At 41.0% G+C, this 17,639-nt stretch overlaps 3 protein-coding genes and 1 non-coding gene across 11 annotated transcripts in view; 2 read left to right on the top strand and 2 right to left on the bottom strand.

Moving 5' to 3' along the window:
- Positions 1–17,639, top strand: part of LOC118426514 (coiled-coil domain-containing protein 157-like) — a 1,184,186-nt gene that overhangs the window by 776,256 nt on the left and 390,291 nt on the right. The gene's annotated exons all lie outside the window — the stretch shown is intronic.
- On the bottom strand, positions 765–4,522 carry LOC118426540 (E3 ubiquitin-protein ligase MARCHF5-like). The gene is made up of 3 exons (XM_035836026.1): positions 4,144–4,522; positions 3,136–3,369; positions 765–2,599 (listed from the first exon to the last, which is right to left on the bottom strand). The coding sequence occupies exons 1-3, from the start codon at positions 4,370–4,372 to the stop codon at positions 1,956–1,958; spliced, it is 1,107 nt and encodes a 368-aa protein (XP_035691919.1). The 5' UTR covers positions 4,373–4,522; the 3' UTR covers positions 765–1,955.
- On the bottom strand, positions 4,817–4,982 carry LOC118426762. The gene has a single exon (XR_004832458.1). It is a non-coding gene; the product is annotated as a U1 spliceosomal RNA (small nuclear RNA).
- Positions 5,884–17,639, top strand: part of LOC118426523 (leucine-rich repeat-containing protein 74B-like) — a 61,120-nt gene continuing 49,364 nt past the window's right edge. For 5 of the 7 annotated variants that reach the window (XM_035835985.1, XM_035835989.1, XM_035835990.1 and 2 more), the window contains exons 1-10: positions 5,885–6,170; positions 7,280–7,460; positions 9,921–10,093; positions 10,896–11,003; positions 12,109–12,252; positions 13,867–14,034; positions 14,403–14,518; positions 15,428–15,506; positions 16,731–16,826; positions 17,452–17,530. In XM_035835985.1, the coding sequence (XP_035691878.1) occupies positions 6,012–6,170; positions 7,280–7,460; positions 9,921–10,093; positions 10,896–11,003; positions 12,109–12,252; positions 13,867–14,034; positions 14,403–14,518; positions 15,428–15,506; positions 16,731–16,826; positions 17,452–17,530 (1,303 nt within the window). In that variant the 5' untranslated portion in view covers positions 5,885–6,011. Of the gene's footprint in view, positions 6,171–7,279; positions 7,461–9,920; positions 10,094–10,895; positions 11,004–12,108; positions 12,253–13,866; positions 14,035–14,402; positions 14,519–15,427; positions 15,507–16,730; positions 16,827–17,451; positions 17,531–17,639 lie in introns of all 7 variants that reach the window. The other 2 variants (XM_035835984.1, XM_035835983.1) reach the window with 1 other exon arrangement.

Genomic DNA, 17,639 nt, shown 5'->3' with positions numbered 1-17,639 from the left:
GACATAATTAAGAATATCTTAAACTGGTGTCTAGCGGATTGTCTTATGAGAAAATCCTTCTGATGGTCATGGTTAATTACTAATTCAAATTAACAAAAATTCCTCTACTTATTTTGTAGAAAATTACCACCTTTCGTAATTATCGTTATTGCTATACTTTACTAATCATTGGTGTATACTTTGGAGCTGTCTGCTGTCTGCTTAGCAATAATATTTTGAAGAGTTGATCCCGGTATTGTTTTGACTTTCCATCACGTCATCGACCTAGATTATTGAGGATTTACATCCCCATTTGTTCACCATTCAGCAATCAATAATACATGTGGAACCTCTTCACACACTGGTCTTGTCTTTCTTTCTTTCTTCTATGGCACATTTCATATTTTCTCAACAAAGAAGGTAATATGTTAAGAGTATACTGGATAAAAAAGATAATTTGTTTTAGGTTAAACCAAGGACGTTACAGTTAAACTTAGTAATGATTTACCTAGCTTTAAAGCTATACTACGTACTATTTCGACAATACAAAAAGTAGATTTTCCTGCCATTTCTTTACATAGTAAGCTAAGTCTACCTTTTAGCCAAGTTTCAGTGAGAGAAGTTGCAACATCAGTGCATCATACAAACATGTTGTTATTTACAGCCAGGAGGGTCTAATTCTGGTGGTCACTCAGATAAATTACGTAGCATACCTTTAAGCTTAGCCTAGTAACTAGAAAGATAATTAGATTGATGTTGTCTTGTCAAAACTTGTAACCCCAAGATTTCAAAATCAAAGAAGCAGCCAGGAGCCAACGTTTATTCCTTTTAAAGACAGCAATATTTAATATACAGTTTACAATTTAAGTTTCAATATTTGCACCCTCACTTCATGTCTAAAAATTGCATAATATTAATAAACAGCCCTGACAACGCAGATAGACAGACCGTGTCCCATATGCATGAACTTCAAGATTTTTTTTCTTCTCAATGGAAAGGCAACAAAGAAAAAAAAGTGGCCCTAAACTAAATCTTGACGATTCTTCTTTGCTTCAAGTATACAAAGGTGACACTGCTATTCATATATCTTGCCCAGCTTTTATTTTTATGGGTTAGAATCTAAAATTTGGAGTTCACAGTATTATTAAATGAGTAATGCTGACTTAATTATTTTGGTATTCAAAGACATCTGCTAATCAATCAATCGTGTTAATCATGACTAGAGCTCTGAGCAAAGAATGTGAACTAGGTAAACATAATAAGATGTAATACTTTACAAATTCAATATGCTTCTGACACAGGACTTCAAAGTTTGCAAACTATTACGTCTGAAGCATCATCCTCAGAAAAAATGCTGATCTGGATATAAGAGTTTCTTGAATCTCAGTCGATATCATGTGACTTCTGAAGCAAAGTTTAACTGTATAACGCTAGTTCACCTTTATTTGTGGCATAACCTATACCCGTTGTATCTAAAATCGGGATATTTAGGGATATCAAGTCAACACATGGTGGTTTCATACAGCAATACTTTTCAAATATTGCAATTTAAAACAAACATCCGTCGACTTGATATCCCTAAAATATCCCGTTTTTTAATACAACGGATATAGGTTACCCCGGGATAAAGGTAAACTAGCAATATATAATGTACCTTCCAACACAAAAAATTGGACTTATCCAAATTTTTGACTGTCTAACTTGAGTCTTTGTCAAGGAATGACCAATCCACCCCTTTTCGTGATGTCATTTTATGATCCACTGCTCACTGAGTCACTGTTCCTTCCGCATAACTTGACATCACAGAAGCAGTGGATTACTTATTCCACGACAGAGACTAGAGTTGGACAGTCGCAAATTTGTGTTGGAAATTCTTAAAAAATTGTCAACTTGTTGCTTCAGAAGGATATCTACCTACAGTACACAGGTGAAATTTTAAACTGAGGTTTGGGGGTGTTCCATTTCATTACACCATATCAGACTTCATCCTCCACCCCCTGTACTAGTGGAACCTCCCCCTCCTCTTCCCGCGGGTGGAAGTCCAGTATCACCCTATTGGCCTGCCTCTCGTACTGCCCCTGCTTGTAGTAGATCTTCACCACGCCTTTCACCGCGATGTAGAAGATTCCCCCGAGTATCGCCCTCTGCCAGTTCGGCCTCACGCTGCGGAAGAAAAGTTTCCCGCAGATGGTCGCCATGGTGGGGAGGGCCATCGCTCCCAGAAACAGCCTTAGTCCCGACTTCACCGTGTCCGCCCCGTCGCCGCCCTCCGCAGGCTCCCGGGCGTACGCCGCGGGGGCGTGCTTAATGAACGGCAGCTTGTTGCCATGGCGACGCCACACCCGGAGGAGGTACTGGTCCCATGGGATCATACGCGCGAGGATGAGCATGTACGGGATGGTGGGGAGCATGATCATGGCCACCAGAGGGTCCGCCTTGTCGATGGTCTGCGTTCCCTCCTGTAGTCCCATGACCTGTACCACGGTCAGGAATCCGAACGTCCAGGAGCACCAGTACACGGAGATACAGAAGCCGATACCGGCGCAGTACGGACTGATAGATAACAGCCAGCTGTCCACGCCCTCCAGGATCTTGACCAATGGGCTGCAGCTGGGAAATACTGGAAATAAAAAGGATATTAAACATGGTTTTAACGGCTAGCCCTTTGTAATAGCCATAGGCTAGTTGGGCAGCCCTGGCTGTGTTCTGAACAGCCAAACCAATAAATAAATAAACTTTAACTCAATATACATACTCAATATAGGAAGGGCTGGTTGGAAAATGACATTCAACCTTTATGGTAGATTTGTTTTCTGTGAAATTGTATTTCACTTAAACTTTAAAGGGATGCCTTGGTCTACTAGTAATTGATGAGTTAAAGATATTGCTAATCATATTTCAATTTGCTTGCAAACATGTTGAGATATTGTCTGGGTACCAATTAGCTTAAACTCACTCTCTTACACTGACAATACTGACTAACAACTTCAAGTAACAAGACATGTCAAAATGTAGAAATGGAAAATGAAATCATACAAAATGCAAACATTTGATGGACAAGCAGCCACTCTCTCATTGACTGAACCACTAATTGCCAATTCTCTGATTGGTTGAAGCGCTAATTGTGATTGACAGTCAGGACCAGTCAGACCTCACCTATGATGTACTCAGCCTCGCACTGCGGACACCTGACTTTCGTCGTGCTGTTCCCCTTCTGTTTCTCGTCGATCCAGCGCTGGAGACACGCCTCGTGGACCCACTTGCTTGTCCCGCGGCAGTGACACGGCCTCAGCCACTTGGCGGTCGGTTCATCCTCCACCGTAGCGAAACACACCCAGCACGTGGCCGCGGGGATGTCCATCTCTGTGGCTGTTGTGGTCTTATAAGATTCTGAAATAGATTCAGAAAAAAAGCTTTAGCTTTGTAACTTAGGCCAGCTTTTGTTGGCAATTTGTGAAAGAGACTTAGGCCCAATCTATACACAGTTTTTGCCGATATCTGTGGAGATGTCGGAGGGATCTGGAACGTTGGCCACGGGACACCCGTGGCGCTTACAGTCATAAACAGCTATATATTCTAATGAGCCCGAATTATATGCTAATGAGCCCTCCCGAAGTCGGGACACATCTACACGCGCGCGGAAGCTTTCGGGGACCCCTGCCAAGCTATCTGGGACCCCTGCTAAGCTATTGGGCGAATGCTCCGGACCTTTCGGGATATTGCAGTTCCATCTAGACGCTGAAAAAAAGCTGTCGGAGAGAGGTTTTCGGCTCGCCGATATCGGGAAAAACCGTGTCTAGATCGTGCCTTAGGATGACTGTTTACACTATACCCATGAATGTAAAATGAGAAAGCTATTGAAAGACTGCAGAATGCAGACACAGAAACTGAGAAAGAAAAGATGATTTTCATCCATAATAGATCTATTGCATATGTTTTACTGCGTCATAAATAGTATACAATTTCTCATTGAAACAGGAGGATACTAGTAGGTCATATGTGTGAGTAAATCTTGTAAGGGTTGCATGTCAGGAAAACTGACCAACTAGAAAATGTTGGCTTACCACTAACATCTGCTTGCAAATTTCCAATGTGTTATATATCGTGCAAGAAGAAGATCCTAGATCCTACTGTACTACAGTTGATATAAAAACGTCCTGTTACCTTGTTTTGACTCTTTGGTTGTTGAGCTGGCACCTAGAGCACTGTCCACAGTGTCATCATCATGTTGTACCTGGACATCATGATGTAACACGGGACAACTCAGGGCAGTTTCGCCAGCGATCTCTGCAACCTCTTCTTCGGCATCGACCACGTAAACGTCTTCTTCTTCGTCTTCCTCGTCAGTTTCGTCTTCCGAGACACATTTGTGCTCTTCCTCTGAGTCACTCATCTTTAGATAATCGTTTGGATACTATTCCATACCTTGTTAACGGGGAGAAAGTGAGCAAAAGTTACTGAGTTAGGTGCATAGTCCACTTTTTCGTCACCTCGGTCGCCATCTTGAACACGGAAGTCAAAGGCAAGCTGGCTTTCTGACGTGTCAAAAGCGCCATCTAGCGGTATTTTGAAGATGGACAAGCAGGTGAAATTGGTGTGATTTCTTGACAATCGTTATCGTTTATCGTTGGTTAAAATGTGAAGTTTATAACCAAAGTACGGTTTTGTAGGTATTCTTCGATCTCCGATGACTGTTACATCCAAAAACTATTAGTGTTACAGAAAAGGTATGAATTCGTAAGCACCTTTTAACAGTAAAACCATACTAACGTTATCCCAATATCGAAAATTTGAAGGCATAGCTGAGGTGGATGTTTACTTCTTTGTTTTTTTTGTGCGGGGGTAAGCGCGAACGCAGACCCCCACTATCAGAAATTACACAGCCGAGTTACCCGCGTTTGGGGTAATCGCAGGGGTCAACCCAGACCGGGGGTGCAATGATCGGGCCTCATCCTGGAAGAACGCCCTTTTTGATCAGCGTGTCTTCTCTGCCAGGTAAGTATGCCGTGCAACGGCTCACCTGTGCCCCCATCAAGACAACAGTCTTTTTATGTTGTGGTTCCTCTATCCATGATTTCACTGATTTTAGTTCAACTTGAGACATTTTTATCACAAGCCAAAATTAGTTTACAATGTAAGATGTATTAAAGGCACTTGAAATTCTCCCAAAATTTCGGAGTAGTGAATATGTAATGTCGTCGTTGCAAATATGTTTTCGAAATGAATGAGTTGTTGTAAAAAACGATGTTAAAACCTCATTAACATAAGGAGTAAACCCTCTGATGACGTCATTGCGTCAGGTAACGCAGGTTGAAAGCAGTGACGTCATGGTTTTAGTGCCATCGTCTCATTTTCGCTGTCTCAGTCTAAGTTGCGTATCAATTTTGCTTCGGTGTTACCAAGAACAAACGCTTTAGTCTTACTAACTTATAATGGAAATGAATGAAAAGGTAATGTTGACTTCAGTCTTTGGAAAGTAACGTTACTTCTATTTTCTCTTGAGGCAAAATATTCATTGAAATATGACGTTACAGACAAACGATTAGGCTAATACTGTAATAAATTACCTTTCAATAGATTTATGCGTTATTTTCCAAGAAACAAAGTCTTGATCGACTGTGTTAATACATAAGATTCGGGAAAAATATCATTTTGCACCAAGTTTGTATTGATGCGATGTTATCCTTGCTCTCACGCAGTATTTCAGTCTACTAGTAAATAGGTTGAATTGTTTGTGCGATAATTTTGAATACGAATAAAAGGAGACAGACCTCGTTTTCTTTTTCAAACCTAAAGCCTTGCTTTTATTGTTGTCTACATGTACTGTATGAGTGAGTGACATGTACTCCTCGAGTAATAGATTGCATGAGCACTTTCCCTACTACTCATGCCTTTTGATATGCAAATGAGGCGCCATGACAACCTCACGCTGAAAGTTTTGAGCTGTTTGCTTCTTGAAGAGAGTCGAGATTGAAACGTCAAAAAAACATGCCGAATTCTGAACCCTAGCGAAGATCTTAGACCAAAAAATCATGGCTGACGTCGAAAAGGAGAACTTGAAGAACCTGGAAGAGAAGCAGAAGTCGCGTCCCGGCACGGGAAGCCAGGGGAAAGTCAGTAAACCTCCGTCGGCGGGGAGTGGGCCTGCCTCCCGACCACATAGTCGCACCAGTCCGGCACCTTCCCGCAAGGTAAAACGGTGTCTTCTGCACTTTTCGATCGAGATTTCTTGGCAATGAACTAGCCAGTAATGTGCAACAGGTTGTTAGTGTACTCTGTCTTCATCTGGAGTCTGATAGATACTATGCAATTGTGCTAAAAAAAAAGCGTAACGAAGTTTTCAAAATGCCCCCCTCCCCAAATTTCCAAGCAGATGTGATGTTTGGTTCCACTGCCTGTCAATAACCCACATAACTGCTTGGAGATTGCACTTTTTTTGATACAACTCAGAACTTGACTAAAAATATGCCTTACCAATAACATACGTAAATGTACAGCATGTGTCTTTTTTATGGAGAAATGCCAACTGAAATACTACGAATCAATTTGATTTTGGAAAACAACGTCTTGAAGCAATTAATCAGTAATTCGACAGGAAATTGTCCGGACTGGGCACAGACGGAACCATAACCAGGAAAGATTTTTGCATCCACAAATGAAGCAATGTTAAACCCTGCTCACTCACTCAGATGCCAGCACTGATTTACATGTAGTTGTCAGTGGCATTTACGATTAGGAATATGCAAAAAGGTTAAAATCATCCCTCACAACATCAGCTTAATTGCATATCTGAACGCCTTCAAAGGGCAACTTACTAGTATACATCTTACAGTATCAGTATGAAGGCGGTGCTGCCTACTTCGCCTAGACATCATCAGGTATCATGATATGAGACAATGAATATAATCACCAGGTGTATTTTGCAGCCAGTAGGTACCCAAATAAGTAATGAGGCTGTTTATTGTGGTCGAGGCACCTCCTCGAGCACGGGACCCCCGTTTTACGTCCCTCCCGGAAGACGATTTCGTGGAAAGCTTCGTGAGGCTACAGCAATTCGGACGTCCTTGGTTGGTCTCCCACCCAAGAACTGTCCGGACCGCGCGTTGCTTAACTTCCGAGATCGAGGGATTGGGTGTACCAAAGCACCACGCTAGAACGTTCTGGAAAAAATTGAGCAATTGTTGAACAGATTTATTTTCTAGTTGACTAGTTTCTTCTCTAGTTGAAACTTGCACATAATTGGAAAAGATGAAATAACACGAAAACAGTGTTCCATAACAATTTAAACTTTCACTTCCAGAGCGTCAGTCGGAATGGCAGTGCACGATCGTCCGCAAAAGGACGGCCCGGCAGTAAGATCTCCAACATGTCCGGTGATGTCAGCGACCAGAGCGACAACGAAGACACGCAGTCCAAAACGACGATGGGGGAGGGGGACGGGGAGGGTAGCGATGGCTACGACACAGACCTCGAGATAGAAGGTGGGATATTCTTTAGACATTTGCAGTACAGGTTGTGTGTTCCAATCCCAGCTAATAATTGTTGCTAGCTAACCTGATTTGCATGTTAGTATTCTAACTGTGAAGAATATCAGTCCTCAGTAAGGCAGGACATCAAGCCGTGGTCTACTGTTCGAAATTCATTTAGCCTGTTAACCATACCCCAGCCCGATCTCAAAGTATCTATCACACGATAGATATTTTTGAGATCGAGCTGGGGTATGGTATCCAGGCTACTGTTCATTGTGCTTGTCAAAAAAGAGCCTGTCAAAAAAGAGTTCGGGGAATTTTCCTGGTACGGCAAACCTGTATGCTGTACGTAGCATCTGTCGTCTCTGTCATGACCAGTAGGAGTAGTGTAATGTGTTCCTGTGAAACTTGTGTATTACAACTTACAAGTATGTACATTTTGTATAACTAAATTAGATATAAGGGCTGTTTTACCTAGCCTGGTATTCATCTGTAGTTTGTCTATACATGTATATTGTATATCTAGCTTTAGAGCATTTGCTATAATAGTACCCTAATACTAGACTATGTACCATGTAGTAAGACCTCTACATTAAAGAACAGTTGATTAAAATAAAAACTAATTCAGCATCAGCAATGGCCAAGTATGCACACTTCAGATACTAGTATCCAGATGTGTGTGTTTAAAAGTAATAAAACATTATTGATCATATTGATGACACTATATTTTGATGTTTCGGTCCCAGGGCTTCCCAGAATTATTAGAGTTGACTATATATGTCAGGGATCGAAATACTTTTTTATTGCTACATGCAAAATTGCAAGTTGGCAAAAATTTTACGTGCAATTTAAAATATTTACATGCAAAATACAACTTTTCTAGTCTATACTGCAATGTTCTAGCCACCATCCATCATTCTGTACTTTGGTGGAATGTTGCTGCTCTGGATGGATAAGAATTTTGCCCATTCTGTCACTGTTGATGGACTGAAATTGGCATATGAAAATATAGACAGAACTGCAAATTTTGGAAAGATATCCACATAATCAGCATGTTAGTTTGCAGCAAAGCCGAAGTTGATTGTTTATAACACCTACTGACAACCGGTGACGATCCCCGTCAGACAAAGGCATCGTGGCCTCAGTATTTTTACTATAGGCCATGTATTTTCAACATGCAAGATTGCAAGTTCAGAAAATTTTTACATGCAAATCTCAAAAATTATGTGCAAATTGCAAGTTAAGTACAGTGAAACTTGTATAAGCGACCACGTCCGTAAGACGACCATCGGCCTATAACGACCGATTTTGGCCGGTCCCGATTTTTTTCCCCATTGACACAAGCATTAAGCAACGTGGCTAAGGCGACCACTTGTCTTCTGTGACCGCGACCACCCCGAATCCGGTCCGCCCGCGACCGAAATGTTGCCGAAGACGACCGCATCATTTTCAAGTGTGTATGTCTATTTCGAACCCTGTATGTGCTATCATCTGTAGAATAAGCATAATGCTTTGCTTCCTCAAAGGCTAACAGCTTTTACTTTCATGAAAGAAAGGTCCTTTTGTTCGTAAGTATATTTAAACCCCAGGCAATTGATACATTGAACAGAATGTTTAGAAACACAACCGCTTGGAATGATCAGATAAATCGCGCATCATACGGTCTTTGCTCTCGAGAGGATCTAATTGCCCAATTCATAATTCATACTGTCATACATTGACACCTTTATTGATGGCTCGAGAATTATATCTAAAGGACCTCTTAAATTATTGATTAAACAATCTCTAATGTGGTTTTGTTGACATTATAGGTACAATAGGAAAGTATTACTTGTGATTTGGGGTGACCTTTTGTTATGAATAATTTATTCTTCCCATTATACATCTTTCTAAAGGCTAGAAGTTGTAAACTTGATTTTTTTTTGTAATTTTGATGGTAGTCCCATGTTGGAAATACAGTATACTTGCTAGTGTGAAGAAGAGTGCTATTTATTCAGTGCTCAAACCAAGTCAGTTTGAAGGTGTGCAATGCACTTTTGTGAACCCCTAATTGGAGCTCCTAAGAGTAAGAGTTTTGATTGTGGGTGCAGCGGTACATGTACATCTTGATATTTGTGTTATGCAATATGTAAAGGTATAATAATTATACAAGTGTCAGAAAAAAGGATAGAACCTTTGGATTATTGCATCACTTGGAAGTCAACTATAGAATTTCAGATTCAATGTCTGAGGAGGGACAGTATAAACCTCTACACTGAAAAGAACCCAACACACTTATCACATCACACCTACACAAGCAGTGACAAGGCAGCATGGCACAAATAGCTAGTAAGATTTATCATACTCACCCAGTCACATTTCATTTTTCGCTTCAACATTACCATGTACATGTACTTTAAACACAAAATGTCAAAATGCGACAAAGTATCGTTTTACCAGATTCAACACCTTTCTTATTTCTTCTTCCCACAGATAAGAGAATAGAGTATGACTCCACCGGTAGGACGACGTACAAGGAGGCGTGTAAGCAGATAGGCGTGGTCCCGGTGTCGTATTTCCTCAGACACATGCAGGATTCGGAGCTGGTCATGATGCATCATGGTCTGGGACCGCTGGGGGCGAAGGCTATAGCGACATCGCTGGTGGTACGGTCTTGTTTAAGCATCTAAGGCTAACATCACAATTCCAAACAGGCCTGGCCGGGCTGTATGTGGAAATGTATACACAAGTCATACAAATAATGCCCCGACTATTCTCTTTACGTCTTGTGTACAATGTGTAGTTATGTGTCTTTTATATCATACTTTTTGTTCCTGAAAGCTGCCCAGCCGGGCCACGGTTAGGAAATGTAAGCTTAAATTGCTAAAGCTTGGGAAAATTAGTGTTTTTTCTGTTGTCCCGAAAATAATAGTTAGGCTTGGTAGGTAAAAATTTTGTTTTGTCTACTGGTATTTCTTTATGTTTTAGATTTTTGGCTAATTGTTCCGACAAATACAGTTGACCATTATATAACTCATATGCACCCAGACACGCCAACGATGTGTTGACTTATTTCACTTAATCAAAGTTAATGCTAGTATACCTTGATCCGTGGGGTAACCTATATCCGTTGCTTTTAAAAGCGTGATGTATAGGGATATCAAGTTGAAGGGTAGCAAGTTGCAATAGATATTTTGTTACATAATGAAAATATTACAGTTTGAAACCACCGTTCGTTAACTTGATATCCCTGAATACCCCAATTCTAAAAACAAGAGAATCCAATAATAGATTTCCCCACAGATAAAGGTGAACTGACATTAATGTAATCATACAAGATTGTGGAGAACTTGAAAAGTAAAAATCTTGATTTTTTTGTTATGTCCTGTTTGTACTTTGCATGTAGAGTAAGTTCAATCTTCAAGTGTATGAATGATACTGTATCTTCTGGCTAAATTTCATTTCCAGACCAACACAACCATTCTAAAGCTGAACCTGAGAGACAACTGGTTAGAGGCACAGGGAGGGAAGTACATTGCTGAGATGCTGGTTGAGAACTGCTACATACATGATCTGGTAGGCCTTGTCTCATGTGTGACATCTTGTGAAAAAATGACAAGTGTGGTTTGTGAAATCCTGTATTCCATTTGCCCATGGACAAACAAAATATGTTTCATTTTTGTGGATGTGGATGTCAGCAAGATGAAAACAGACGTCTGGGAAAAAAGTTACATCTAAGAAAAACACCCGCTATATCAGTGTTAGTCTGCATGTGTATTAAAACTACCGTATATTCTCGAATAAAGTACACACTTTTTTAACTTTTCAAAATTGAAAAGGTGCTACAAGTTGTTGCCAGAGTTGGGGTGCGTACTTTATTTGAGGTCACTGCACAGAGAAATGGTAAAAAAGCCTAAAATAAATACACTTCTAGTAATGTTTCAAAACATGCACATTGTTGTTGTCTTGTAGTTGTCTAAACATGAAACAAAGAAATTGTCTAAACATGATTTACATAAGATTGGTATTTGCATACAATCCTTTTGAGTTAGTGACTTTGACTTGTACAACTGGTTTTCCCTGATTTCTTCTACCAGTTCTCAGTGATTTTTATAATTTGCAGTAGGCAATTCACAAGTTTATAGAGACAATGACAGTGTAAATGCAGGTTATTTCATGCAAAATAACCTGGGGAAAACATCATAAATTTGAATTTATCCAGTTAAAGGTCTGTTCAAAATTGGTGGAGAAGGGGTGCGTACTTTATTTGAGTTTTTCCATTTTACCTTTCAGTCCCAAAGATCTGTCTAAGACTTGTCCAAAATCAGGAGTGCGTACTTTATTCGAGAATATACGGTATACTGCAAGTAGATAGGGATTTATTTTCTCTTACTATAACTCTTTCATTGAAACTGCAACCACAATGGTCCCTTGATGGCTTGATGGTTTCTCAAGGATTATTGTCTAGTGGGAAGAATGCCTGCAAATGATTGATTGATTGAAAGGAGGCGTAGTGTGAGTAGGTTCAAATAAAGTTCCTACACGGGGAACATGTGGCTCCAGCGTCTTTCCTGAAGATGTGGCGTAAGTGTAAACGGTTGTCTTGAGGTTGTCCTTTCCACATACTCTACTGATTGAAAGAAGGAGTTAAGAAAATTTCTTATGTTATTATTTTCTACAGGATCTGTCCTACAACAAGATTGGAAACGAGGGATCGGAGCCGATAGCAGAGATGCTCCAGGACAACTCCACCCTAGAGAGAGTTGTCTTGTCGGGAAACGGATTTGGAGACAAGGCTGCAGAGGCAATGGCTGAGGCCATCATGGTGAGGAGGTTTTGATTGGCTAACAGCATTCCCCAAAGGGGTGGTCTCAAAGTTTGCATATCGTTTCCAAATAAAAATCTCTTTCTTCTGAAAGAGGATTTAACGCTAGATCACCTTTATCCGTAGGATAGCCTTTATCCGTCCTTTTTAAGAACAATGTATTTGGTGGTTTCAATATTTTGAAAGTAGTACAATTTGAAACTACTGTCCATTGACTTGATATCCCTGGATACCCTGTTTAGCAGCACAACATTTGTAGGTTACCCAGCGGATAAAGGTGAACTAACGTTAACTGAATTCCTTCTTTGGGAGAATATGGTGTGTTGTGTGTTGTGATGGCTTGTTGCATTGGCTATGCAGATACTGATATGTAGTATTTTGAGACCACCCTAAACTGCTTAGCTTTGTTGGTCTTTATTACCCCTGTACTTAAAATGGACTAGCCCAAGATCAGATGAGTCTGACATATGGTAGTATCCAAAATTTGGCCGTACCATTTTATGACAGGGGTGGTTTATACTAACAGGCATGTAGTTACATGGGAAAATTTCTTGCCGGCTAAAACCTTCTAACCTTGATGGCCTGAGCCCTGTTTATGTGCAGTGTTTGTCACTAATTTGTTTTCTTCTTCGTTGTTTTTATTTGTTTGGTTGCTGTGCAGCCATGCTAATTTGTTTGAAATTGCAGTTTGTTGCGTATGGTTTTGATTGCAAAACTGCTTTGTAACCAATCTGTTGCATTTTGTTACAGTTTCTGGAGTTTCAATTACCATTTGAATTTTTGAAGTGTGTTGTTGCAAATGAATGGACCATTTCTGTAATTCGATCCGACTAGACTTGACTTTAGAAAGTACCTTTCCTGCATCCATTCTATTTCTCCCTCAACTCAAGTCCCCCTCTTACTTGTACCCTTCACTTGTCTCACCTGACCTTACTCTTACTAATAGGCAAATCTTGTGCCTTACCTTACCTTACCTTACCTTACCTTACCTTACCTTACCTTACCTTACCTTACCTTACCTCACCTCACCTCACCTCACCTCACCTCACCTCACCTCACCTCACCTCACCTCACCTCACCTCACCTCACCTCACCTCACCTCACTTTACCTTACTTAACACTTAGTCAAGTCTTGCCTTACCACCCCATATCTCACCTGAGCCACGACAATCCTTTCCCGATTACCCCGCTTTCTTTCCCTCTTTCCTCTTTACCATTTCCTCCCCTTACCCTTCCCTCCCTTTGCTCTTAACTTGCCTTACCTCATCTTAGGCTAGGGTCACATTTCCAAACCGGGGCCAGGCCGGGATGTTTGCGGAAACACAAAATAAAAGTGTTTACCCAGGAATATACACAAATTATGCTCCTGACTAATGTTTTACGTTCTGTGTGTTGTGTTGCCTTTCTTATCATATTTTTGTTTCTGAAAGCTACCTGGCCGGGCTCCGGATTAGGAATTGTGACCTAGGCCTTACCATACCATTGTGTACCCTTAAGCAAACCTTACCCTGACTCCCCAGATCTTACCATGCCTAAGTTGACCCCCCCCCCCCAACTCCCTTTACCCTCTGACCTCTCCCAATCCTTCCTCTGACCCCTCCTCTCTCCCCCCAGAGTAACCAGAAGATGGAGGAGATGGACCTGAGCCATAATGAGTTTGGTGAGGTGTCGGGGGAGTTGTTGGGGCCTGCCATCGCTGAGAACAGCCAGATGAAGGTGCTGGACCTCAGCTGGAACCACCTGCGCAGGAAAGGTGCCCTGGCTGTTGCAGAGGGCATCAGGGTAGGGCATTCTGGTTACTCCATCCTAAGAGCAACAAGGTGCTATTGGCTCCTCCCTTGGGGCATTGCCAAAAAATATTCATTTGAACCCTTTTGCAAAATACTGTATCATGCATAGTATAAAATCTAATATAGATTAGAGTGCTCACACAAAGCATCAATATTTTACAGATAAATCTGGAAAAAGAAGTGGTTGCATCTAGAATTTCAAAATTAAGACAAAGACTCCTGTATCCAGCTTAGGTGTAAAGCATGTTGGTTAAGGGAATTTTATTGTGTCTTACTTAAACTGTTAGGAAAGTGTATAGAGCTCAAGCTCCTTTGGGTAAGATATTGAAGAAATGTGAAATGTCATAATTGTTCCCTAAGGACAACATCACCATAACACACCTAGACCTGTCCTGGAATGGGTTTGGTGATGACGGGGCACAGGCCATCGGAGAAGCCCTCAAGTCCAACAAGACACTGGAGGTTCTGGACATGAGGTAAGGGTCAGCAATACATATCCCTTTGACAAAGATTGTAAATGATTCCGCTGGTTCACTGTATGGATCAAATTCCGTGGATCTGTGGGTAGGGGTCAATCCCAGGGTTGGCCCCAATTTGGGCATGTTGTAAGGGAATGCATTTGTCATTTCATATGGACCAGATGACATAGTGCATGAGGGAGCTTTAAGCATTAGCCTCAAGTACCAAACCTCTGCATGCATGTAAAAGAACCCAACACACCAGAAGAGTTTGACACACCTGATCCCTCGATCTCGGAAGTTAAGCAACCTGCAGTCCGGTCAGTACTTGGATGGGAGACCACCCAAGGACAACCGGATGCTGTAGTCTGACCAAGAATTCCATGAATTCGTCTTTCAGAAGGGACGTCAAACGGGGATCCCGTGTTCAAGGAGGCGCCTCGATCACATAAATTAGCCCCATTACCCTAACATTGGGTACTTACTGGCTGCAAATAATACACCAGATGTATTATAACAAAGTTTCACTGCACTGACTAGTACTTGTGACAAGAAAGAAGCATCATGCTTTACCTCATTTGAGGATGATAGAAGAAGAACTGATGGGGAGGGGATAGTGAAGATTCTAAATTCTGAAAAGTTTGAAGAGGATAGAAAAGATGGTAAATGATAGGGAAAAGAACGCCGTATTGATACTTGATTTGAAAAAGGCTTTTGAACATTTTTCCAGATAATTCCTGTTTTTCCCTTCATTACGTCTAATTATATCAAAATTCCTGTCTCCTCAGTGACTTAAAAGCTGTGCTCCTAACCTTGTTTGAAGTATTGGTTGATAAATGAATTAAAAGTATTTGACAATGTGTATGGACAGTCTGTTGAGTGGCCTTACCTTTTTTGACACACATCATTTTGTATTTCCTGTTGCAGTAATAACAGAATCTCTACAGAGGGTGCTGTCCTGCTAGCCAAGGGGCTGATTGAGAATGATGCACTCAGAGTGCTGAAGGTTAGTACATACAGTTACAGCTGTAGAACAGTGATGTAGTGTTATATGGCCCATGTATGAGGGAGCTTTAGGCTTATACCTAAAGCTCCGTCAAACTTTGCATGTAAAAGAATCTAAACACAGCCTTGCTATCCTTTGAAATCCAAATTGTCTTCAGCTTGATTTTGCCTTACCTTTGTTTTCTTTGAAATCCAAATTGTCTTCTGTCTGAATTGTCTAACAACGTTTCCTATTGGACATCTGAAATTGTCTTCATTCATAGTTAGAGTATAAAAGACCTGTTTCTTCCAGATCACTTCAGTGTCACTGACGAAGGATAGTGGATTCTATCCGAAACGTCTGACCGTTTCCAAAACCATATCCAGTTGCTTGAGTAAATACTTTTTGGTGTATCTTATTACCTTGATGTCTAACCTACATCAACGAATCTAAACACACTTATTGAAAAAATTAGGGATAACCCAGTTTGCTTGGCCAGAAAAAGTGAGCTGTAGCAAAACCATACTGCAATACCAGCTAACGAAAAAGTAATGCTTTGTCTCAAGCATTTATATTCATCACAAGAAGAAGAAGACCTGGAAAAGTTTCTTTTGTTCTCAGGGCTGCTATTTTTTACATGGGAAATTAAAAAAAATGTACACTTATGCAGTGTTCGAAATACCCGTCTGCAATCTGCAATTTGCAGATAGATTTTCAAGGTTGCATAAGAAAAATAAATCAATCTGCAATTTTGCAGAATTAAAAAAAATCAGTTTTCGACTCTCAAAAGCCACCCAAATTACATTGTACCCCCTTAACTAAAATTATTAGAAAGTGCACGCCCTGTTTTGGGGATGTACGCCTTTGGTATACCCTAATTTTCCCCCAGAAACTTCGCTGAAAGTACAAAATTTGCCGATTTCGGCCCTCACCGACAAGTCTCGCGCAATCTCGCACTAACTCACATCTCGCGATTCGCGAGAGTCGCACCCCATTGGCCATTTCGGCATGACGTAGCACGGATGAGCGCTGTTATTGGTGGAATATCTGATGTCCTCACGCTTTGTTTGCGGGAAGAATCACGCAGGAAAGCGTGAAACTTTGACAATGTTTATGAAAACCCATTGAATGCTTAACATCCTACAAGAAGATACAGGCTGTGGAGAAATGTAGCAGATTTCTCTGTATGAACTGCGATTTGCAGATTTTGTTGATATCCCTATGACATTGTTGTTGTTGTTGTAGATGGGGAAGAATCCAATGCAGTCGGCAGGTTGTTATGGAGTTCTGAAGGGGATTTCCCAGAATCCCAACTCTGCCGTCCAGGAGCTGGACTTCTCTGTAAGTTCTGGCCCATCCAACAATCAGTGAGAATAAAAATATGTCTCGTATTCATGTATTCCACCCCGAAAATGTAGAAGACACAGCTACAAAGACAGGCTTCAATGTTACAAACCAGAATCAATTCACTCAAGTTGTACAGCGTCTTAGAACTACTGTAGAGTGGAACTTTTTGCTGTCCAATACAACAATATATGCCTTTGCATAGTTTTAAGAAATCATTACAGAGCAACTTTTTGGTCCAAAGTAGGAAGTATTGTCACAATGATACTTTGCCACCTTGCCCAAGTCATAGAATGTACCAGCTAACATAATATATTAACTTCCTGACAAAACACAATGTCCATTATTATATACAAACTCCCTTAAGATATATAAATGTTGACCTGCAGCTGGGGATAGCCCTGACCGTAGTGATTGGTCTGACAGTGACACCATATGTTCTGACACCCCTGTGTACAGAAACTCCTATACATGGGTATTCTGAAACCATTTTGTTCCTACAGGCCTTCCGTAATTAGTAGGGCTAGGGCCAGGGTTAGGGGGTGTTGGAACACAGGGTTGTCGGAACATAGCCTGATAGGTAACCGCTAAACCTCCCCCCTCCCCTTTTTTTTTGCTGTAGGACATCTTGGTGAATGACGACTTTGATGAACTGTTGAAGCAGGTGAAGGAGATGTTGCCTGCTCTTCTTACCAAAACAGGTATGTTGGACTCAGAGCTTTGAATATCACTGTAGTTTTCTCGAAACCGAAACTCATCTAGACTTAGTTATTAATACAGGACACTGGGAAGGGCCCCTCTAGCTACAGA

The sequence above is a fragment of the Branchiostoma floridae genome, chromosome 11, assembly GCF_000003815.2.
Source record: "Branchiostoma floridae strain S238N-H82 chromosome 11, Bfl_VNyyK, whole genome shotgun sequence".
Classification (NCBI taxonomy): domain Eukaryota; kingdom Metazoa; phylum Chordata; class Leptocardii; order Amphioxiformes; family Branchiostomatidae; genus Branchiostoma; species Branchiostoma floridae.
This window is presented reverse-complemented; position numbering and strand designations above follow the sequence as displayed.

What these genes read in the sequence shown, in the direction of transcription:
- LOC118426540 (XM_035836026.1), bottom strand. Translation starts at nt 4,372, where the DNA reads ATGAGTGACTCAGAGGAAGAGCACAAATGTGTCTCGGAAGACGAAACT. An exon ending in AACCAAAGAGTCAAAACAAG is followed by an intron (nt 3,370 to 4,143) that starts GTAACAGGACGT and finishes AATCTATTTCAG; the next exon opens with AATCTTATAAGACCACAACA. An exon ending in CGAGGCTGAGTACATCATAG is followed by an intron (nt 2,600 to 3,135) that starts GTGAGGTCTGAC and finishes TTTTATTTCCAG; the next exon opens with TATTTCCCAGCTGCAGCCCA.